Raw genomic sequence first — 22842 nt, forward strand, 5'->3', positions numbered from 1 at the left:
ACTGAATGCCAAAGTCATAGGATTTCCCATATTAGGTATCGAGTTACTGCAGTGCCAAATGACAATTTCTTTGTCTTTTTTCTCTTCTTTGAATTCTTCTGTTATTTCTTAATTAATGATTTCCTTCTTTTAAATTTTCGGTTTTCGTAAAGAATTTAAAGCATAGGAGAAAGGAAACAAAATATTCTTCCTTCGACGAGCAGGAAATGTTTTGTTTTTAATCCTTGATTATAAATCAATATTCTACACTCCTATACTCTCTTTGCATTCTTAGCTTCAATATTAATGGACTAAGTTGCATTTTTTTCCTATCTTTCAAGTCCTTGGAAATGCATCACAAAATAATTGAAGTTTAAAACACAAAAGAAGAGGTTTTGTTACACATGGTGATCTTTTTTTTTCCTGTAACTCGAGTTAATTTTAATATATTAGTTCCCAAAAGAAGTTCCGATGTATTTGGTGTGTTTATCTCTAACATGTACTAAATTATTATTATTATTATCAGTATTATTAGTGTATTAGCATACTTCAATGTCATACCTTCAATGTCTCCAAGAATATATGCAATATAAATTTTTATATATTATATTTTAATTTCTATCTTTTAACCCATAATCACTAATATGAAATATCAGTATTTTCTTGGGGAAGTGTTGTCCTAAAGAGCATTACTTTTATTTTAATGAATATAAGCCTAAGAAAAGGAAATACACATCTATTAAATTTTCGGAAAACTTATAATTTCATTTAAACATATATTTCAGTTCCATAATGTTCCTTTTTATGACAGAATTATTATGAAATAATAAACTAGTTATATAAATTGCTTATTATCAGTGGCGTAGGTAGGCGGGGACAAGGAGAGAATCTGTTCTCGGGAGCAGCATCCAGAGGACTACACATTGATGTTTCCCATCGGAGCTTGGCCCACCAGCGGCGGAGCGGTAAAGTCGCTGAACACTGGTAGTTCGGTCCGAGGTTCGAATCCCGCGAACGGGCTGGCTGCATGGGCGTTTTCGTGGTTTTCCCCATGTGTAACGTGTATACGAGCCAGTTTCCCTTAGAAAGTCCTCCACGAAGGCATCCCTCCTCTTAGGCAGATAGCCCTCGAGGCTTTGCCATAATCACACACACACACCTATCGGAGCTTGGCAAACAGAAGGGAGCGCCAAACTTTCAGTTGCTCAGTAGCTGAAAACCCTACAGACTTCTCTGTTTATCATATTCTTAAACTCATCAAATTCGTTCAGTCGTAAAATTTTGTAAGATAGCAAACAGAGTGTCTGTTTATGCAGAGTCATTACTTTGTTTATTATGAGGATTTCAAATTATATATCTATCCTTTCAGCATTGAAATAAAGTTTCATATGAAAATTAGATTATAAAATTGCAACGTTCATATTTCACTCGATCTCCGACAAATTTGAAGCATGGAAAGCTTATTTATCTGTTCGCTCCCATTTATCTCGTGTAGGTTCAAGGTCCTGCACACAAGAAGCAATGTTGGTATTTGCAGGTGTTCAACGGCGATGTAAGTCTGAACGTGTGCTCTCTCTGATTTACATAAATTGTCTTGTACTGTACAACATCATGGGTGTTCCTTCATTTAAGTAACCGAAAGTGAAAACATGGCACTCTGAGGTTCTAGATCTCATATGAGTCAAGTGGTGTATCGAAATTATTCCGACGAAATTTTGTTTCTTTTAATTTCTCATGTACTCCATAATGTTGACGAACATTTCTGGTAAACTTTGTACATGCTTTAACACCTTCGCTGACGATCACTAACAGGCGCGTGATAAGATACTACAGCTAATAGTCAATCATGCATCAGCGGGTGGTGATTTACACGTTAAGACTTTATTTTCATGTTAGTTGACTTCTGATGAACTTTCGTATACCTACCCTTAAAACGAATGTGTTAAGTAAATCAAGGCTAAATCATATATATATTGATTCTGTATTTTATTTACTTAATAGGCACTTGATGTCTTTAAGTACGATTTAGAAAGTTTTCTGAAAGCTTTTGCTCTTGTTTGACCTTTATTTATTTTCTGAAATCGACTTTTTCCATGACGTTCCATTGTAAAGTCTGTGCAGATTGATAATCCTTCATTAAATTTTCGCATTAGAGGTGGTTAAGCCTGTTATTTTCAGAATATATTTTCATGTAGTTTCAGATACCGTTTATAACTTTATTCATTTGTATTTTTAATATATTATAAGGTACTTTTCCTGCCTTCTTAGCATGCCTTCGCGGTGTAATGGTGAGTCCCGGCGAGAGCATTGCTCATTTTTCGTGACTTCTGCTTCGGAATAGCCTACTATACCTACAGTGGCGCCCGAAATAAAAACAAAGGTGGTGGATAATGATTCTTCACCACCAGGGTTTAGCGATGGGGTCCCCTAATCCCCAGTCGCCCTTTATCCGCCTTCTTAGCATGCCTTCGTGGTGTAATGTTTAGCACACTCGGAGCGTATTCGAGAGGTCCGAGGTTGGAGTCCCGCGAGGCTATTGCTCATTTTTAATATCTTCTGCTTTTAAATAACCTAATGTCTCTATTTTATGTATTGCTTTATATATTTCTTTAAAAATCTGAGACTACGAAATTTTCAGTATGAAACACTGTGGTATTCTGAAAAATAGAATCTTATATTATTCGATTTGATACTTGCAAGATGAAACTTGCTATATTAATAAGACACATTTTGTTGTTTGCCATGCTATTTCTGAATAACACTATTTATATGTGAAAACGCAATGCACAATATTCGGAGCTACTGCGTATCATTCCGTTTTATAAACAAAACTACATTTCACAAGGAAATCTAGCTCGTATAATGCACAGATTTCCTCAAATTTAAAACAGTTTAGTAATGTTTAAGAAAATTGACAACGTATATTTACATCAAATATTGCGTCGGATATTTAGCATTTTTACTGGATATATACAGTTTAGTATATCAGGCAGACAGTATCTCTCTTAAAATCACCTTGTACATTTAATGCGTTTAGACTACATCCTCCCAGATTTTTATCAGAACTGTTAAGAGATTTCTGTGCTCAACCACTTTTATTTGGCAATAAAACATTTATGTTCCCACTAGAGTAGAAAATAAAAACAAAATCCTAAAACAGAATTGAATGTAAAAGCAAAAAAACTGAAGATGCGGGGGGGGGGTAAGGAAGAGTTCTTCCACTGTTGCGCTATCTGTCGTCGGCACCAACAATGTTCAACTCCGTAGGCGGACATAAATGCAAATTCTCTTTCATGGAAGTCATAAAGCTCTGCGTATTTTGTTTATCTGCTTAAAGGATCACGAAAGACGAAGAAAAGTGTTTTAGGAAACTGCTTAAGAACAAAGGAGATAAAATTTAAAGGAAACAATACAAAGGACTCCATTCTTTTTTAAACGTTTTTACTCTCCATCCTATGGGCGCACGAAAGAAAATATAAAAAGTATTTTTTCCTTAATAGAAGAAGCCTTTTAATTACTATTTTTTGTGCAAGAAAAGATTGACAGGTTGAAGATCGTTGAAGCTTGCTTTTAATTAAAAGTAAACAAGAGAAGAAAGGTTAGAGATAGACTCCATAGTCTTCGTGGGTACATTTTACAATCAATTGCAGGAAACTAAAATGTATTGATGAGTTCAAATAATATCCTATCGTGAGAGAAACAAATACCCTTCAGGAGAGATTATCTTTCAACAAACACAAACGTTCCCTCTTTAGAAAAGTTCAGTTTCCGCGAATTCCTTTTTACAAAAATCCTGCATTAGCACACGTTTTAAATTGAAAATTCGAAGAGAGTGTTTTATGACACAATCTACGAAGTTGAAATAGCTTTTAATGGCTGCAGTAATTGTGAAAGACAGTAACTTAAATTTTTAGAAAGAAACGCATAGTTTAGTTTTCGAGACGTTTAATGTTTACGATGCGAAACATATTTAATAAACCATAGATTTTATTTTAAATTTTTCACATCAGACACAGCAGAATATCCACCTAAATCTTACGTAGTGATGCAAATAGACATATAAGGAAAAATGGCATCCCTTTAATGCACGCTTTGTAATACAATGATTAGCCCATTCAGCAACTGAAATATTCGAGGTTCATATCCTGGAGCCTGAATTTCCTGTTCCCCATTCTATAAAGGCTAATTTCTTTGCATATAATGCACAAATTAAAATGGGGGTGACAGTAAGTCTACATCTCTTCTCATTTATTCTAGATGGATGCAAAGAATTGCGGCATTTTCCCCGCATACACTCTTTCAGTGTATTGTTTTTCAAATCCAACTAGTGGTTGGAAGACATATTCTTGAAATTGAGTTTTCAGGGTTTGAAGCTTCGTAATGTACTCATATCTGTACGGATATGAAAAAGGCTGGACACGCTTTATAATATTTCTTTAAGTTATAATAAGGTGTTAAAGATTTTGATTTTTCATTTTGGCGTCTATACTTAAATCTTCTCCACAATTCCAATACTGCGGCCCTAAAACAAATCAGTTGCGACCTCAGATTTCTGAGATTCCTGAATATACTGCTTAGTTTCTCATTTTTTGAAATCGAAAACTGAAAGTTAATTTTTTGTGTTTAATGAAACCTATGTATTTTTCACATTATGCATATTTTTGATGAATGCGAATGTTACTTTCAATTTTCGCGTAAAATTTCGTTTGCGTTTACTTACCTTTTAGATTTCGCAGGCTCAAGAATATTTCGGTTATAAAAAGAGGATAGCTGCTACTCTGTTTCAATTTATGAAGATTGTTTTAAGATACTGTATTTTTTATAGCGCGACAAAATGTATTTTGTATTTGTTTTTATCTCTATTTCATGATATATTTAGTAATCTGCCATCGACTACGTTTGATATGAAAATTTGAACACACTTTCGTGTTGCATGTACATAAAATAATTTCTAGAATCCTAAGAAACAAAGAAAAAAAATCTGATGTGTACACCACATGAATTCTTTGTACAGAATATTAAATTATACGCCCTTTTTCCTGCATTTCATTTAAACGTATTGAATTGAATTAAATCTATTTCGTCGATAGGGCATAAACCACAACAGAATAAATGCACTCTTTAAAATTCACTATATTTATTCCTCATAACCTCACACTCTGACGCTAAGTTCACGTAACAGCGTTACATTTCATCCATTTTATAACTCAGGATGCACAAAAATGGTATCATCTGAAGAATTATCTAATCGTTGCCACATGCTCTATTCAAATACTCTAATAAATTTAAAATGATGTATAAAATAAATTAAACAAATAAAAAGAAAGAGTTTTTCACAGACGATTAAGCGCCGCTTACCTAATAGGCATGCGCTACTCGTAAGCATTCTCCTCTGTCCTAGACAGACTGGCGACAATATTTGCTGCTAATACGAAACACGTATTTCCTTGAATTTCATTAAAGATATATTTCTTATTCAATTAATTCAACTCTCACTTCGCGGCAAGACAAAAATACACAGAAACTCAAAATATTTTCATAGAAAATTGAAAGATATAGAAAAGCATAAAACACAAAATACAGTTAAAATAATTAAAAAACAATTTTTACAAATAAAATTACTGTTTCTGCGTATAAATAAGCAATTCAGCCAGCAGGCAAGAAAGAACGCGGATCTTTTGAGGCACAAAACTATAAGTTTCCTTTTGATCTCACTCGGCAAAAAGACACTAAAGGTGCAGAAAGAATTAGTTCACTATTGTGCTGTCTTAAATGTAAACAAATATGGCTACTATGGTAAAACATAGGCTTAGGTGCACTTAAACAACTTTTAAATTGTTGATAAATCTGCAAATATTGCATACAGATTAACTAAAGACATAAAAGCCTTAACCGGAAAACAAGAACAACACATTTCAATCATTTTTAAAACCAAAAATAAACAATTAACCAACAAATAAGAATAAGAAAACTAAACTCATTGAGCCGAGTAACAGAGTGGGCGTATACATATATATTTATATAATTTTGGTGCGTCCGATTGCAACGAAAAAGGGAGGTGCAGAACTGCATGTTATTGCAGTCCTATATACAGGATTTTAACGCTCTGAGGGTACTCGTTTTTGAGTTATGCGAGATGCATACTGAGGCCAAGAAAAAATCTTCTCTGAATCCATTTTAAATCAGTTTTATCACTCGTTTTGAGAAAAAGATTTCTTTATTCTATCCTTACGTACAAATGTCAAGCAAAAACATCGTTAAATTGCATTCGATAGCAATCAAAACGGATATTTTCTTTGAAATATGGTACTCTGTTTTTTTACTTGATTACAATACTTCCTTTACTTCGAACAAGGAACTAACATGAGAAAAGCATATACGCTCTTAAAGTATCATTTGATGGTATTGTATGTGCACATTCAAACACATACCTTTATTTTTCAATGAAATTTTAAATTAGCCATATAAGAATATAAATAGAACAGATAAATTAATTTTTAATACAATTCCCTTTTAATTGTGTAAATAATTAAATCGTTTAATAAGGACTGATACCATTTGACTTTTTTATTTATTTCTGGGGCATGATACTGTGGAGAAGTATAGCAGTAAAATCCAATTCCTATTAAAATTCTAATCTGTTCTGTTTGCATATTATTCTTTATTAGTACGAGTAGTATTAGTAATATATTAATAGTAATCTATTTGTATGTAACTGTTTAACCCTATGAGAACAACCAAATATAACTGAAAGAAACAGCTCCATTTAAAGAAAACAATGATAATAAATAACACTTTAGTTTCGTTATGGAGACAAAGTATATATATATCAGAATTATGAGGCATTTAAAAATAAATCTACTATTTCATTCAAATGTTTTTACCTGATTAATTTGGCAAAGGAAGTTCATTTACAACTTGCGCATGAATAAGGATATTCAGGAGCTATAGAAATCTGAGAAAGCGACTAATTGTTTTAGGAGTAATATTAGAGTATTGGAGAAGATCTACATACAGAAGAGAGAATAAAAAGATTAATTGTTATCACCTGATTATCGTTTAAATTAGTGAAGGAAGGAAGATTATTGGCCATCTGCAATCTTTTCTAGTTCTTAGGAAATACATCACATCCCTGCAAGACGCGGTTTGCAGAAAAAAATCTCTGTTGTAACATTTTATGACAAATTATATCAAATTATTTTTATTTTCTCTTGGTTGTAACGAAACGTTAATTCGAAGGCTAATATCTAGCTAAATATGTTTCTTTCATTCTGCATTGAAGTGTAGTATCATTTAATTCAACGAATTTGGCTTATTGATGTATCATAGTTTTATACGCATCACAAAATATAACTCATATTATATTCAGAATGCTTTTTTAAATAAGAAAGTAATTCGAAATCATTGTTTTCTTTAACGTTATTATTATTATTATAATGCTATTAACAGTTATGCTCCCGGCAATTCTACCACATATATATATCGTAATTCTTTATTCATTTATTGCAAAGGTTATTTATTGCATTTATTAAAAGGGAGGTCGACTGGAATAGTTCGAAAGTAGAGAAAGTTAAATGAAAAAAGGAAATTTTGACAATTATGTTATATTTTAATGCTTTCCTCTTTTTTCTTCATGATAATTTATCTATCCTAGAGGATGATTTTAATTTCAGTTACAGAGAGTAAAATTAAATAGCTGCAGTTGAATCTCCAGAGTTATAAAGGAAAATTGCCTGTTCAGGAAATTTACGTGTCGTACTAGGAAGTTGAATCTGTTAGTAAACATGCAGTGCTGGAATAATCCTCTAACGGGTCTTAAACAAAATTTAGATTAGCGTCCCACTGATATAAGTCGCTTGTAATGAAATTTAAATGTTCCTCAAACGTTTTATTAATAATAACGAATACGAACATAAATGAAATAATAATTGCACAATAAGGGATTTATAATGTAACAAAAATTTATAAAAATGTATATAAGTTACAGCTTTTATTCAGCTTCTAAAAAGTTTAAATTATCCGCTTTTAAATTTCAATATCAGAAAACTGATCAATAATACCTGCGGACTCTAACCGTTTTGGGCTACCCTTTTCTATAGCAAGTGCAACTAAAGCTATTAGTCATTCCTGTCCTGCTGAATTCCTTAATAACCTTTAAATCAATTTAAAATAGAGAAAGAACTCTCTCCTGTTGTATGATTTATAGACAAAATTAAGTTAATTCTCAGCAACATTTCTGTATTAGAAAATGGAAATGCAATGGCTTTTTTTTTCCTTTTAGGAACTGTCAGGTGGCACTAAAATAAAGTAATGAAATTATTGTCGAGGTCAGGGCTTCTCAACCGGGGGAAGGGATTCCATGCTTTCGGGGGAAAATGCGGTTAGCCTTTTATTTTGTTTTTAAGAGTTTAGATTTAGTTCATGAACACAAAAAAAGCTTTTATTCACGTTTTGGAATTTCCGTGTTTTCTACACCTTTTATTTATAAAAATAGGTTAAAAATGATTGAAATAAATCCATATGTATTTTTTGAATTAGGGAAAGGATGGGGGGGAATGATCTAGTAGGGGTGAAGGGGTACATGGAGCAGAAAAAATTTAGAACCACTAAATCTGATGAAATCTGTTCCACTGAAGTAAATTTTTGCATTCCATAATAACCACTATGACAAATATAACCACCATTATACAAAATTTTATTCGCTCTAGCAATAACCACAGTAATTTCGTCCTTATTCGTTCTTTTTCTTCTTCCATTACTTAAAACACTACTTACATTTTACACACGTTCAACATCTGAGTAATCATATCTTTAATATTTATATCAGGGTCAATGTTCCTTCTTACCTCCTTCGGGAACATACAAGGACCTGACTCGGAACAGAGAGCTTACTAAAGCTATGTTCACTAATTGTGGTAAGTAGACAGGATACAGACGAAGGGTATACAAAACCCTTTATTTTTCTCTATATACAATAACTTCCGTACTTCGGAATACACCGACCCGCTACTCGGGGTCTAACGTAAAAGTATAAAAATAAAACTAAACTCTAATTTAACTTTAGAATAATAAACGTGGAAGATTGGCCTTATAATAACAGGAAGCGTATGTAGTACAGAGACTGTGAACACTACAATACGTTTAAGTTTATCAAGAGGGTTAAAACCTCTGGCCTGGAAGGCAAACAGCAACTGCGTAACTTCTAAGGTAAGCGGCCTGCTTTGACTCAACTGCTTCCTCTCTCTCGCTTGGCAAAAAGCCACAACTTAAATACTTGGCGTTCGCCAGACAAACTTTGCATAAAAACCTTAAATCTTATAATTCTGGCCGGAAGTAGAAAAAAAGAAGTGATAGTAAAGATTTAAAATAAAATAAACGTTAGTAAAACTTAAGATCCTTACATTTGTACAGTCATTTTGAAGTCATTTGTACAAGTTATTTTGAAGCAAGAGACCTGAAAAATGAGCGATGTCCTCGCCGGGAGTCGAACCACGGACCTTTCGAATACGCGCCGAGTGTGCTACATTTACTCTACGAAAGTATACTCGAAGAAGGGAGAAAATACGCTATTTATTAATAATATTTCTTAATTATCCCTTAATAATCTTATTTCAGATTTCAGTTTATGAAGAAATTGAATATTGAGTATTGTTTAACATACCTTGACCAGGCCAAGAAAACTTTCAAATTAGTGAACATTAATTTTGTATTAGAGAAAGAGAAATGAATAAATCTTCATTTATCAAAATCAGTTAATTATTTTTTTTCAGTGTCCAAATTTTGTTAAAATCAACTAAAAGCGTTCTTTATTTAAAGAACTGCATGTTCATCAGAATCTCTATCAGCCTTTACTGACAATTTTAATTCGAATTCATTTTTGCCAAGACATTTAAAGCGTTCTTCTCATTTACCTTTTCCTTTTTTAATCTCTCCCTTCTTCGATAGATGATGCGTTTACTTTTGTTTTGTTATTAATTTACTTTGTTTGTTCTATTTCTATTTAATATACTATTTTCTTCGTAAAATTTAATATACTATTTTCTTCGTAAAAACGAAGGACTTTATTAGCCTTGTAGCTAACCTAATTAGTACTTCATTGCTAAATTTTGGCTCCATGTAGACAATTCCGAGACTTTTTACCGCGTTTTAATCTTCCAGTGAAGAAACACCGAACTCAGGAGCATAGTTGAAATAAACTATTTTATTATAATTTCAATTTAACAACTTAAACGGTTTGTGAAATAAGAGAACGGGTCATCGCTCTTTGCGGCAATAACAAAATATAAAAGTCAAGATAGGTAATTTTAGTACCTATCCTCACAAGGCAAGGCCCAACAGCGGCCCAGCGTTAAAGTCTCTAAACACTGGTATTTCCGAACTGGGTGCGATTCTAGGCAAACGGGCTGGCTGTATGGGCGTTTTCATGATTTTTCCCATATGTAACATGCATACGAACCAGTTTCCCTTACAAAGTGCTCTACGAAGGCATGCTTCTTTTTTGGCAAATAGGTCTAGTATGCTTTGCCGTAGTTTCTAGTAAACCTAGTAACCAAACCAAAAAACAAGACAAGATCCTACTGTAAATTTTGACTCAGATCCTCAGATCAGGTAAGCAAACATAACTGACGAAAAGCTTTCCCATTCTGATAAATCTAGAAGTTGCGCGAAAGCAGTCGGTCAGTTGTCGCTGTCACAAAGTTCTCACTTAAATTCAAAAAAGCTCTTCTTTAAGCCTTTCGTTAACTAATTTGCATCACAGAGATAGCTGACAAACGTAGAGATGACCAAAAATTAAAAATTAAATAAAAAAATTTTGAAAGTTTTCAGATTTTATATTAAGGCCAAGGAACTTTATTTAACGCTTTGGGTGTTACCTTTATTTATTAAATATAATGTTCTTTGCACTTAAACCATATTCAACTCAACAACAATACCACAGTACACAGTCTCGCGTAATTTTTTTTTAAACGTTGAGTTTTTAATCCAAAAATTGTTTAAATTTTATAAAATATGAAATAGATAATAAAAAATATTCCAAATTCTAAATTTGACCTTCTAGACGCCCATATTTGGGTGGAGGATTACTTTATTCAAAATTTGACGGCTCTAGGTACCGTTGTTTTATTACAATGCCAGAAACATACATACTGTCATGCAGATTCTTCATTATTTAATTTTTTTAAATATAATATAGGACGATAATATTTGGCGTCAACAATCTGAAAAGTGATACGCTATTTATAGTGATTCGACGCAAAATACCAAAACGAAATTATTATACCTTCTGGTCTAATAATATAATGAATTAATAAGCATAAAACCTAACAGCTGTTTTGAAACGTGTGAAGATTTTCAGTAGAAATATTCCATGAAATCATCAGTGTTAAATTAAATTATGATTAGTACTTAGTATAAAATTTCGTAAAGATGTTTTTCTTATGCAGTATTATATTATTATATTTGATGTATGTATTTGATGTATTTGATGCCTATTATTAATACAAAACTTTTTTTTTACCTTTCTCAGGAGCAAAAAGGATCTGTTTTTCGTCATTTTTTTAATTTTCGCAAAACAGTCTTTATCTAAGAAGATGACTACACAGTCTCCAAGTGTCTGGGGGCCTTGGGCTTCTTGGGAAGAAAACTGCAGTGTTACATGTGGAATAGGTTTTAGAAGGCGTGTGAGAACATGCAGCTACGAGGGAAGGAAAAAAGAACTGCGCTGCCCTGGAGCAGGCGGACAAATAAAAAACTGTGACACCAAAATCACATGTCCTGTGCATGGAGGATGGGCAACTTGGAATGCCTGGGAATGCACAAAATCTTGTGGTGGTGGTATGGGAAAACAGAAACGAACGTGTACTAATCCGAAGCCGATGTTTAATGGCAATGCCTGTGAAGGACCAGCAGAGCAGGATGGAATGTGCAATGTACAGAAATGTCCAGACGAAATATACACTCTGTCGCCAGAAACTCTGCAGGCACTTAAGGATTCAGTTGATAAGGTAATGTCTGAAGTTACAAGCATTGAAGCAACGTGCGGATTTTTAATCTTTTTTATTTGAAATCTGTAACCTACAGAAAACGCGGCGAAATGATTGCATGCAACACTTCTTTTTCCGTAGCCTAAAGCAATGCATTATGTATAATAGTAATTATGTATTTTATTTAGTAATTATGTATTTTATAAAGCAAAGTGAGGAACATTTCTTCCTCTTAATATTATCCTTTATTGCGAACTTTCCTAATTCATGTATGCTTTCGTTATTTGTTTAGATAATGCTCAGTGCACGGAAAACTATAAAGTAATACAGTCAAAGAAAATTAATTATTATTACATTAAAGTTATGTATTTTATGGAACATATGAAAGTCAAAAGAAATAGGTAGATACATTTTCTGGAATATTACACCAAACGTTCTAATTATGTTTATTTGTTAATAGTAATTTTCATTAGAAAATAAAATCATGGCGAAGAAACGGTCAGATTAATAATCTTCTTCAAAAACTGTTAGGAGTAACAGTAAGCTAATCGAAAACAGCTTTGACTAACCCAATGATTTGCCTGAATATCAAGAATGAATGCCATTGTTTTAAAATTCAAGATACTAATTTAAAAATACATGTATTTGAAATAGCAGTTTGAAACCTGTATGGTAAAATCTTTTTGCTCTCGTTACAAAAGTGCACTTTATAAAAATTACGTTAATGCAGGCAATATGATGAGAATTCTTTTCTGGTCTTAAGGGGACATGGGACGTTTAAATGAAAAATTCTTACTTTTTGTTCAAACTTTAAAATATTTTTCAGTTATGTGTATTGTGTATGCATTTACCTAAATGTAAAATTTTATAATGATAGAGGTAAATTTTTTTAAAAAAAAGTAAAATAATTTTATGTATTTTTACTTTTTTATACTTATATTTATATAGTCCCTTGCGCATAAAAATTAATCAGAAACCTACAATAATTTTATGTATTTTTACTTTTTTATACTTATATTCATATAGCCCCTTACGCATAAAAATTAATCAGAAACCTACAATAATTTTCCTAATGAATCTATATCAAATGATAAATAAAATTGGGCATGCATTTTAAAATAGGATGAAACATCATTGAAAAATAAATTATTTATTAAATTTTTCACAATTTTTTGAATATTTTTGGGTCGTTATTTTAAGAAAAGCTTAACAATTCCTAGAAAAGTTCATCAATAGTAAAATGGATGCACAGTTCTCTTATGCATAGTATTGGAATGATATAAATCAAGTATGAAAATAATTCGATGACAATTAAAACGCAAGAGATAAATTCAGTACTAAAAAATTTCAAAAATCTGAAATCCGTGAAAACACAATATGAAGATTTACTTTTACTTACATACCATAAAATGACATTATCTTTTGCAACAAGCAAGTATGGACCTTACATAACATAAATGCTTCTGCATTCTATTATATTACTACTTCATTTATTAGTTCTTTCTCAGCTCAATTTTGTTCATTTGGTTTAAACAGAATCAATTTCATGTGCTATCCTCTGCAGACAAGCATAACACACGGTACATCACGTAGACTTATATTTACTTGCTAACATACTTTTACCTATATTTCAAATATTATTGTCTAAAAATTTCTTTAGTTATTCTGCATAGCATTGCAAATACAATATTATATAAATGAAATGGATTTAATCTATCCAAGTCTTTGATTAATTGCACAAAAGCAATTTGAAACAAAAGCGTGTCAAACTCTTTCTAAATATTGGTAGAGTTGTTTCAGTAAATGAATCCACATATTATCACACATGACAGTGTAAGTAGAAGCATTATTTTCCACTAAATCATCATTATTTCCAGCGTTACTGAAGAAACACAACTTCTGTTCAGTCCTGGACATTTTACTATTGTTTAAAATTATACTCTGCGTGTCAGCAGAATCAGAATGTAGTAACACATCTATACATCAGAATGGTGTGAAACATCAGCATTTGGAATGCATAATTTGGGCAAACCAGTATCAAAACATTCACCAGTTTCACTTTTGCATTTATTTCATCTTTTATTTGCTTTATCGCTTGCAAGTTTCCTTTTTTTTTTTTTTTTTTGAAGAACTGGACACAGGTTTTCGCCATCTGGAACTCACAGCATGCACACTTTCGATTTATAAAAACAAATGACAAATATAACCAAACGAACTTCGCCGTGCCGCTAAATGTAAACAAAACTCGAAGTAGTTCCTGTTGCCATTCACGGAAAGAATAATATGCATATTGCATTGGTAGCAGTAAAGTTTGGTAGTTTTGGTAGAGGTAGTTTTGGTATAGGTAGTTTTGGTAGAGGGGTGCATCTATGTCGCAAAAGGAAGACCTTTGAAACAGATAAGTGGTTAAAACCCTAGGGATGTCAAATTTCACTCCACTTTTCAGCCTGGCAAATGGGGGAAAAAGACATGGCCACTAAAGTGGACAACCCTGTCTTTTCAAAGAGAGGACTCTATGGCCACTATAATGGCCATCCCGTCTTCAAAAGGTTGAATGCTCTTTAAACGCATTTAAATGTCCATGTCAAAAACGAGATTTCCTTATAAATTGCTTAATTTTCATCGCAACTTAAAAATTCTTTTTTGTAAACATCACTTACATTATTCTTTATTTTCAGAAACAAAAAATGAAATTTCGAATTTTGAAGGAAATTTACGAATCTGAACGTCCCTTGTCCCCTTAAGATAAGCTATGATAACTCTTCAAAAAAAAAAAAAAAAAAAAAAAACTCTTGAATATTGGCTAAAGAAGTAAAACAAAAGTCATGATGTTGCCCATGGCGAAAACACACATCATAAAATAATCCACGAAATAGCCAAAATTTGCCAAACCTGATCGGCAGTACAGATTAATTTTTAATTGAGATTATCATAATATTCATGTAAAGCGATGTGTGCACAATATGCTTTCAGTCTATTTAGAAAAAAAGTACATCTTCTGATTTATTGCGTAAAAATATACTTTATAAACTTGAATACATTAACATATACCTAAACATTTCACAAACTCTTCTGATATGAATTTTTTTTAATTACAAACTATGTTAGCTCCAGTGTTGCTAATTTTGCATATGAAAACTGCTGCTCGAATTCACCAGTGAAAATTTAAGTTCTTTAGAAGAAACAGCATGAATTATTTGCACGTTAAGGACTATATTTCTTCTTTTTAGTATTTTCATCATGTTGGTTTTTAGACAAATTTAGTTCAATAGCAAGGCACTCTGTTTCATTGTGATATGAAAACCAGCTGGTATAACCTTGGGTCCAGGTTCGAATTCCAGAGCAGGCTTGATGCTTGTAAGTATATAGTACCTTTGCGACATGGATACACATAAAATACCTTTGAGCCGAAAGTCGTTTTGAGAGGTTGTGGCAGGGGGAGAGAATTAAGAGACTCTTTAATCCTTATTTAGCTGTTCTCAATCAAAACTGGAATGATCAGGCTTTCTGTTGGGTATTATTCGATCGCCTTCTGGGGTGCATCCAGCCCAACATTATCGGTGATTAGACAGCTAAATGAATGACGAGTTTGGAGATGTGCGGCAAATGCATTAAGTTGCAAATCTCCGGTCATATGGAGTTCAGCAACGATTTGTTTATATAACGTATTATTCATATTCTTATTCAACAACAAAAGGTAACTTTAAACGAAAAGTGTTTCAAGCATATTTGACAGGAAACAGAATTTGATTAGAGATTTTTTTAAGCAACAGATGTTGAAAGATGCAGAAGTAAATTGAAATCAATTGCCATTTGAAACACAAAGCACACGTGAGACAGCTTCAGTTCATAAACCAATAACTTCACTATTCCAATGCAAAGCGATCTTCGATTGTTTAATATATAACACAACAGAAGCCCAATAAAACCCGATTTCTTCTTTTCTTTAGAAATATCATGTTTATGCAGTGTAAAACTTTACTTATATTTAATTAAAAAACAGTAACTTTTACATACTTAATATTATATATTTAAACAATAATTATATAATTATATTAAACTTATTATAGTATAATTTACAAAATGATAATGTAATATATGAACATCATTTTTTAAGGTGCATCTGAACTTTGAAAGAAGGGAGGGCGATTCTGTGAACATTCCTTGTACCCCTCAAGTAGTCACTCGTGTATATAAAGACTATCCTGAAGCTATACTTATGTGGACAAAGAACGGTAAGATTCTGAAACTGGATCAAGAGCGTATGACTGTCACTCCCTTAGAATTATCGATCAAAAAACTTGTTGCAAAAGATAATGGCGTTTACGTTTGTAGTATGCGATATGCTTCCGCTGTTGTGAAACCCGTGTCAGTAGCAGCATTGACGGTTGTACCTCCAGAACCAAATGCAGAGGTGCTAGCTGAAGAGCAACTAATGCTAGTATGCCATGGAGCTCAGCTAGCCAAAATATTTAAGAATCTTTCACAAAAGTGGCTCCACAATGGTAAAGTCTTCGCCGATTTTGGAAAAAAATCTCCTCTTGAAGTAAACATGTATAAAATTAAAGAGGTCTTTCCGAATATGACAGGTACGTATGAATTATATATGAATGTAAGCGACTAACAAGCTTTTCAAAATTTTTCTTTGATAAAAATGTGGAATAAACTCTACTGACATAGTTTTAAACTGAGTATATAACTTAGATTTTGGATCTTCGAAGAGATGCAGTTTTTGATAAAATTATCTCTGAATGTACTCTATTTTACCATGGATTTTGCCAGATTTAAAATTAACTTGGCTTGTTTTTACCGTTTAGGTTTTGGAATTATTGAAGCTTCGATATTGAAGCTTCGATAATTTAACTTTCTTTTTCTAAAGGGCTTCGCCATTTCATTTATAAACATATTTAAAATCATTTAGCATTCATATGTAACAGACAAATGACAACAAATATAAAAGGATATGTGGATAACATATCTTTTAAAGAAACTTTTAAGGATTTGGCAGCGAGAACGTCATAAAACAACTCGATTCCCAAATACATATAAAAAGTAGGGATGTGAAGAATGAAGAGGAAGGCAGGTATTTGGAAAAAATATGTGGAATTATTTTATTGTTCTAAAAGCAATGAAAAGACAAGCAGACAACAGTGAAACGGAAACGTTCACGTGATGGTGAAGCCTCTACCAGGTGTGTCGTATATGATTTAAGTAGATAGTCACTTAGGATCCATATAGCATGCATAGCATAAAAGCAGCGTATACTTTGGCATGTCTATTAGGTACCTCTTCAACAGATAAAAGATAACTTAGCAAATGTGGAAAAGTATTTATTAGAAGACATATTGTTTGAGAGCAATGATCTGAAAATACTCTAAGGGAAATTAATCTGAAACTTCAACTCCTTTCAAAACCTGCGTATGAAAGCAAATAGGGAAGGATATATTGGAGCACGGAATGGTTATATCTGCAACAAAATGCTTCGCCGCCCAACCGGTATAGTGGTTAACGTCGCTGACTGCCGTGCCGAAGGACCCGCGTTCGCCTAAGGGCCTAAGGGTCTGTGTTCGAATCTCGGAGAAGGCATGTATGTTTGTAAATGTATAGTGTCGGTGCGGCATGGGAACACTCTAAATATGCGGTGAACCGAAAGTCCTCTAGTGTGGTTAGGTGGAAGGGGAGAGGAGTCGAAGCCGCTCGGACCCGTTCTTTCCCCGGGGTGGTGCTCTCCATCAAAATTGGGGGCGATATTGAGCAAAATCGCGCTGTCACCTGTAAGGTGTTCAAGGCTGTTGCCTTGAACACCTTACAGGTGTTCAAGACAGGCGTATTTAGCACTTCTTTCCAGAAGGAATTTCGTGGGCTTGAGGTGATGTTACTGTCAGACAAGTAAGAATAAGTAACAACAACAACAAAATGGTTCTGAAGCTGTCTCTATGAATACAATTACATTTAAAACTTGGAATCATTTACTTCCTAAGACATAGTAATTCCCTGATATTAGTTTCCAAATGGTGGTCTTATGGATTCATGGTGACCTTTTTTTACTTTTATCATTTCCAGTTTTTATCGACGTATATGAAATTTTTCATCTTTCACTTTTGATTTTCAAAACATATGCATATATTTATAAAAAATATCTGTTCAAACGCATCGGTTTTCTTATAAAGATGGAACAACATAACAAGAAGAATATTATGATAAGATATTTTTCTTCTTTTCCATTTTTCTCCTTTATGTCTTTCCAAAACATTCTTCTCAGCCATTCTTCTTTGTTGTGCTTCTCCGAAATATTTAACATATAAAATATAATATGTTACAGAGAAGCAAATTCAGCATAAAATAAGTATAAAATAATTCAGTACAAAGTAACATTACCGTTAGGATGTGTCCTGAAAAATTTGGATGCTTGTATCTGCATTAACTTTCCAGTATTTCTTCAGTTTTATGGGAATTTCAAATTGTACTTTTAATAATATATTAACTACAATAATAAGCTAAAGGCACAAAAGCTAAGAAGCGAATATATACGTTTTACTTCCATAATATTACTTCCCATTCTGGCCTGAGGTCATATCAAAACGCTTTATTTCAGTGCATTACGTTATACCAAATTATGCCAAATTAAAACTATTTAAAGGACATTATACAGGTTTATCAAAAGCCAATTTGTTTGGTCAAATAAGTGATTTTAAACCCTAAATAAGCAAAGTAAACATGTTATAATTTTAATTAACATGTAATTTTTTATATAAGATATTTAGGCTTTGTGAAATAAGGCATTTGCAAACATCTTTAAAACTTTTGAAACTGGCACACATTTACTAAACGTGACTGCTATCCTTTCAGGGATAGAATAAAATACAACATTTTTTAAAATGATCATGAAATCATTTCGTTCTGCAAATGTTTCTCTTATTAAAAGTATTAAATATTATTGAAAAGAAAAAAATATTGGTAAAATATCATATTCCAAATATTCTTACAGTGTCCCCAAACTCTTGACAAGATCTAGTTATTCGAACTTTGACTTTTCCCACCTCTAATAATACTGGGAAATGAGAGGCTAACACTTAATTCCAGAGTTTTAATAAAGAATTAAAACATTCACATAGTTAATGAAATACGTTCTTTGGTAGATAATAGAGAAATTGGATACAGATAGTTCAGAGGATATGCACGGTTTCTGAGATGACCAGAAAGATCCCGGATTTTAGCCCATTCGAAACATACAGATTTATATTAGTTTAATAAATTTGCAGTTGGAGTTCTGAAAATTGTTCTGCTTCTTAATATATGATGTATGAAATTAATCTTCACTCACATTTACACATAGCCAATGAAGGAAATATTACCATATTTTGCAGATGTGCTATTGAACTTGGAGCGTGTTCTTTAAAGATAACTTTTCTGAGTGGTACATGTTTAGTGGTTGTGTAGGGGTTATTTTAATTTCCTAACAGTTATTTTTAATCTTGAACAGTTTTCTTTACTTTTCTGTTCCCCACCTACAATTCCCTGCCACAGTGGAGTTCTGGATAGAATATAAGTTCGTATAGTATAAATGAAAATTAAAAAAAAATTAGATAGACGTTTTATATACTTTTGTACCAAATAATTTATTTGCAAATTTCAAAATTGCTTAACAGAAGCGCAGTGAAAGTTGAAAATGTTTAATATATAAAAATTTTTAGGTAAATTCTCAATGGATATATTGTTAGTAAAATACAATTTAAATGTAGTTTACTTATTTTATTTATTTATACATTTTTGTGGGGGGTTGAACTTGACCTCAAAATTTGATTTAATTTACGAATTGGTATTTGGCATATCAATAAGAGTACCAATATGCACTCTTGCCTTTTATCAAAATATAAACATCTTCTCTTGAAATATAACAGAGAAATGTCTTTATGAGGGTATTCGTTTTGAGTTTGTAGGTATTATTTTAATTTTCTAATAGCTATTTATAATTTTGAAACCCTTTCCTTTAACCTCTTGTTTTCCACCTCTAACTCCCTGCCAAAATGAGATTTTAGTATCATCACGTTATATGTAAATGAGATAGAACCAGTATTTAAGAGTTAGTCTCTGTCGCTTCTATAGAAGAGCTTAGAAGTTCTTAGTTCAGCGTATTTTGCCTTCTGGCTAGGTCGTTGCTTACTACGTGCGGCCGTATTGTAATGTGCCTGGTAGTATTCGCCGGTGAGCTTTAACTGAGTGAACTAACTCTGTTTATTATTTATGTGCAGCATCGGCTAGTTTTTAGTAAGTTAGCATTAATTAGTTTCATATTTTCTGTCTTAAGTTAAAGCCCAAGTGAAGGCTTCCTTCCAGTTAGCCCGAAAAGAGCAACTGTAAATATTTTTGAGTACAATAAAAGGATAATTTAACCCTTCTTTGGACTTGTTCTTACAACCTTAGAAGTAAACGATTAATTTCTACGCACTTCTCAAACAGTCTAGCTGACAAAGACAACCAATTTCACACAATAATCTCTGTTCCGAGTTTTGGAAATCTATAGAGATTTTAAATGAAAAAAGGTCTTTCGGAATGGAGAGATTTAAAAATCCTACGATACGAATGTTCTTTTGATAAGTTACATTTGAACTAGAACAGATACATGCTGGATAAGCTAGATACTCAGATTTCATCTCCCAGGGCATTCTCTATTAGAATGTGACTGAAGTGATAACTGAAGTGAGCAAGCACATTGTCAGCACAGGTGGCGAAAAGAGAGTAAATTTTATATTAGAAAACCCTTTTCTACTCAGATCTTAAACATTTATCAAACTTTAACAAACAGCTGAAGGACTCTCAGTTTATATGAATTAACTATCTTTAAGATGACTATAATGAATGTTTATAAATTATTGTCGGTTTCTAAAAGTAACTACATTTCATAATTAGGCAAAGCTATTTCATAGGTGACTCTGAAATACAACCTATGTGCAGCGAATGCTGAAATGTTAAACTTGTGTACATGCTGAACCTCGACTGTGAATCTGTGTCTTCATTGTTACTTACTCTAGGTATATTTCGTTTTGTTGCTTTAGGAAAACAACAGTATAAAAGATAGTTTGTTCCCAAACTTAGAACCTGTAATGTAGAGCGGAAAATTAAGCTCATCTACTCTCTTGCCTACTTGTATAAATAAGTGAAAAACCAAAGTCATTGTTGATGTGCAATCCAATATATTGTATATGTTAAACGAGATGCAATAGGAATTAGATTATTATTTAGATTAAAACACCACGCCGAATAAGAATTATTGGAGAAGTCAAACAACAAGAATCAGCGTTACATTAATAAATGTTTCATGACTAGTTTCGATGGTTTGGTAATTAACTCACCGAAACTAGTCCCCGAAAATTTACTAATATAACCCTGTTCTTGTTGTTTGACTTCACAAATTTGTTTTTTGTTGTTGTTGTTTGACTTCCATTAATTAAATTATGGCTTAGAAATCTGGCGAATATCAAAGGATGTTACCATGGGAAACTTAACAGTAAGTGGTTTCACAAACGTGAAAGTGGATTTTTTATAACAGCGTATTTTTTTATTCTTCAACATATTATAGAATTGTAGGTTGTAGAATTATTTTAATTACTAATTTTTATTCTGACAACTTGCATGTTTTTTAAAGGGACTTGGTCATGCCAGATACAGGACAAAGCCCGAGGAAGGAAGTGGATCACGAATGTATTTATACTTAAAGTGCTTCCTGCAGTCCCGAAGTACATGAAACTATTGAGCAACAAGAATCTGCTCATTATTATCGGAGTAATAATTTTCATTTCTGTGATGGCTCTTGGAACGTTCTGTGCTTACAAGATTATTGTCATAAGAGAAGAATCTAAGGCTGACTTTGAAAAGTGGTGTGAGATTGCAAATTGTGACGAAACAACAGAAAGGAGTGCTGCTTCACTTACGAGCACAAATTTGGAAAATGTTGACAATGTCTCTGAATCTTCTTCCGAAGATGAATACTTATAAAATTGGGAAATAGTTTATATCAGTTCCCTTGAATTTAAGCAATGCAATTATCTTTAATGAAATCAGTAATTTTTGTTGAGATATACGTTCCATTTGTAAATATAATCTTTACAAACTTATTGCAAAAATGTACTGCAAATGTAGACAAAAAATTTATTTAAAGAAGGTCTGCACATTTTATGAATATATGTATACACATGAGAATAGATATTCGTAAGTTCATAAATTTATCTTCAACATATATTAAGATATCTCTCACATTTTAATATCCTTCAGAATTTTCTGTGCATTGTATTCGTCGATTCCAGAGTCTTTCTCCTAATAAAAATCGCTTGATAAGGTAAATTTTTGTAACAGCATTTATTATTGTGATTTTTCTATGAACCTATTTTAGGATGTTAAATTTTACCCTTTTTAACTTTCTATTTTAAATTTATTCTGAGAAATTTATTCTAATATTTATTCTAAGAAAAGCAAACTGCAAATAATTAAATTTGGCAATAACAGAAGTGATTTCTGAAAGCCAAAACTACAGCATGGCAAACAAGGTGTAAACAGACACAATATTCTGATGCAGAATCCGATATTTGGCGCAATTTTCGACAGTAGTTTACGATTTGTAGGTTAGTGTGACCAAAATCACTTTCAGATTAGCTGTTGAAGCTAAAGCCTATTATGCTTCAACAGCACCTTTGTACCGTTTTCACGAAATTTTAAACCGTCATTCTTTTACATAATTAATTCAATCACGAAACACAACAATATATAGTAAAAAATCATAAGAATTTGAAAAGAATTTGAAATTCATTGCCTGAAAAAGAGCGCACACGGTAATTAAAATTATGTCAAAAACTGTATGCAGGTCTGCAATCGTTTAGACGAT

General features: G+C 32.4%; 2 protein-coding genes across 3 annotated transcripts in view; one reads left to right on the forward strand and one right to left on the reverse strand.

Moving 5' to 3' along the window:
• The window catches only part of Oamb (Octopamine receptor in mushroom bodies), a 530847-nt gene that overhangs the window by 215660 nt on the left and 292345 nt on the right, over positions 1-22842 (reverse strand). The gene's annotated exons all lie outside the window — the stretch shown is intronic.
• Positions 11512-22297, forward strand: LOC118198115 (uncharacterized). The gene is made up of 3 exons (XM_035369720.2): positions 11512-11984; positions 16081-16552; positions 21610-22297. Exons 1-3 carry the CDS (start codon positions 11571-11573, stop codon positions 21957-21959), a joined length of 1236 nt encoding a protein of 411 aa, XP_035225611.2. The 5' UTR covers positions 11512-11570; the 3' UTR covers positions 21960-22297.

The sequence above is a fragment of the Stegodyphus dumicola genome, chromosome 2 (assembly GCF_044657685.1).
Source record: "Stegodyphus dumicola isolate Sdum_Otavi_A_Nest chromosome 2, ASM4465768v1".
In the NCBI taxonomy this organism is placed as follows: Eukaryota; Metazoa; Arthropoda; class Arachnida; order Araneae; family Eresidae; genus Stegodyphus; species Stegodyphus dumicola.

Bases quoted from the DNA above. Each gene is read 5' to 3' on its own strand.
- LOC118198115 (XM_035369720.2), top strand. From the start codon at position 11,571: ATGACTACACAGTCTCCAAGTGTCTGGGGGCCTTGGGCTTCTTGGGAA. The intron at 11,985-16,080 runs GTAATGTCTGAA...TCATTTTTTAAG, and splicing joins TTAAGGATTCAGTTGATAAG to GTGCATCTGAACTTTGAAAG. The intron at 16,553-21,609 runs GTACGTATGAAT...TGTTTTTTAAAG, and splicing joins GGTCTTTCCGAATATGACAG to GGACTTGGTCATGCCAGATA.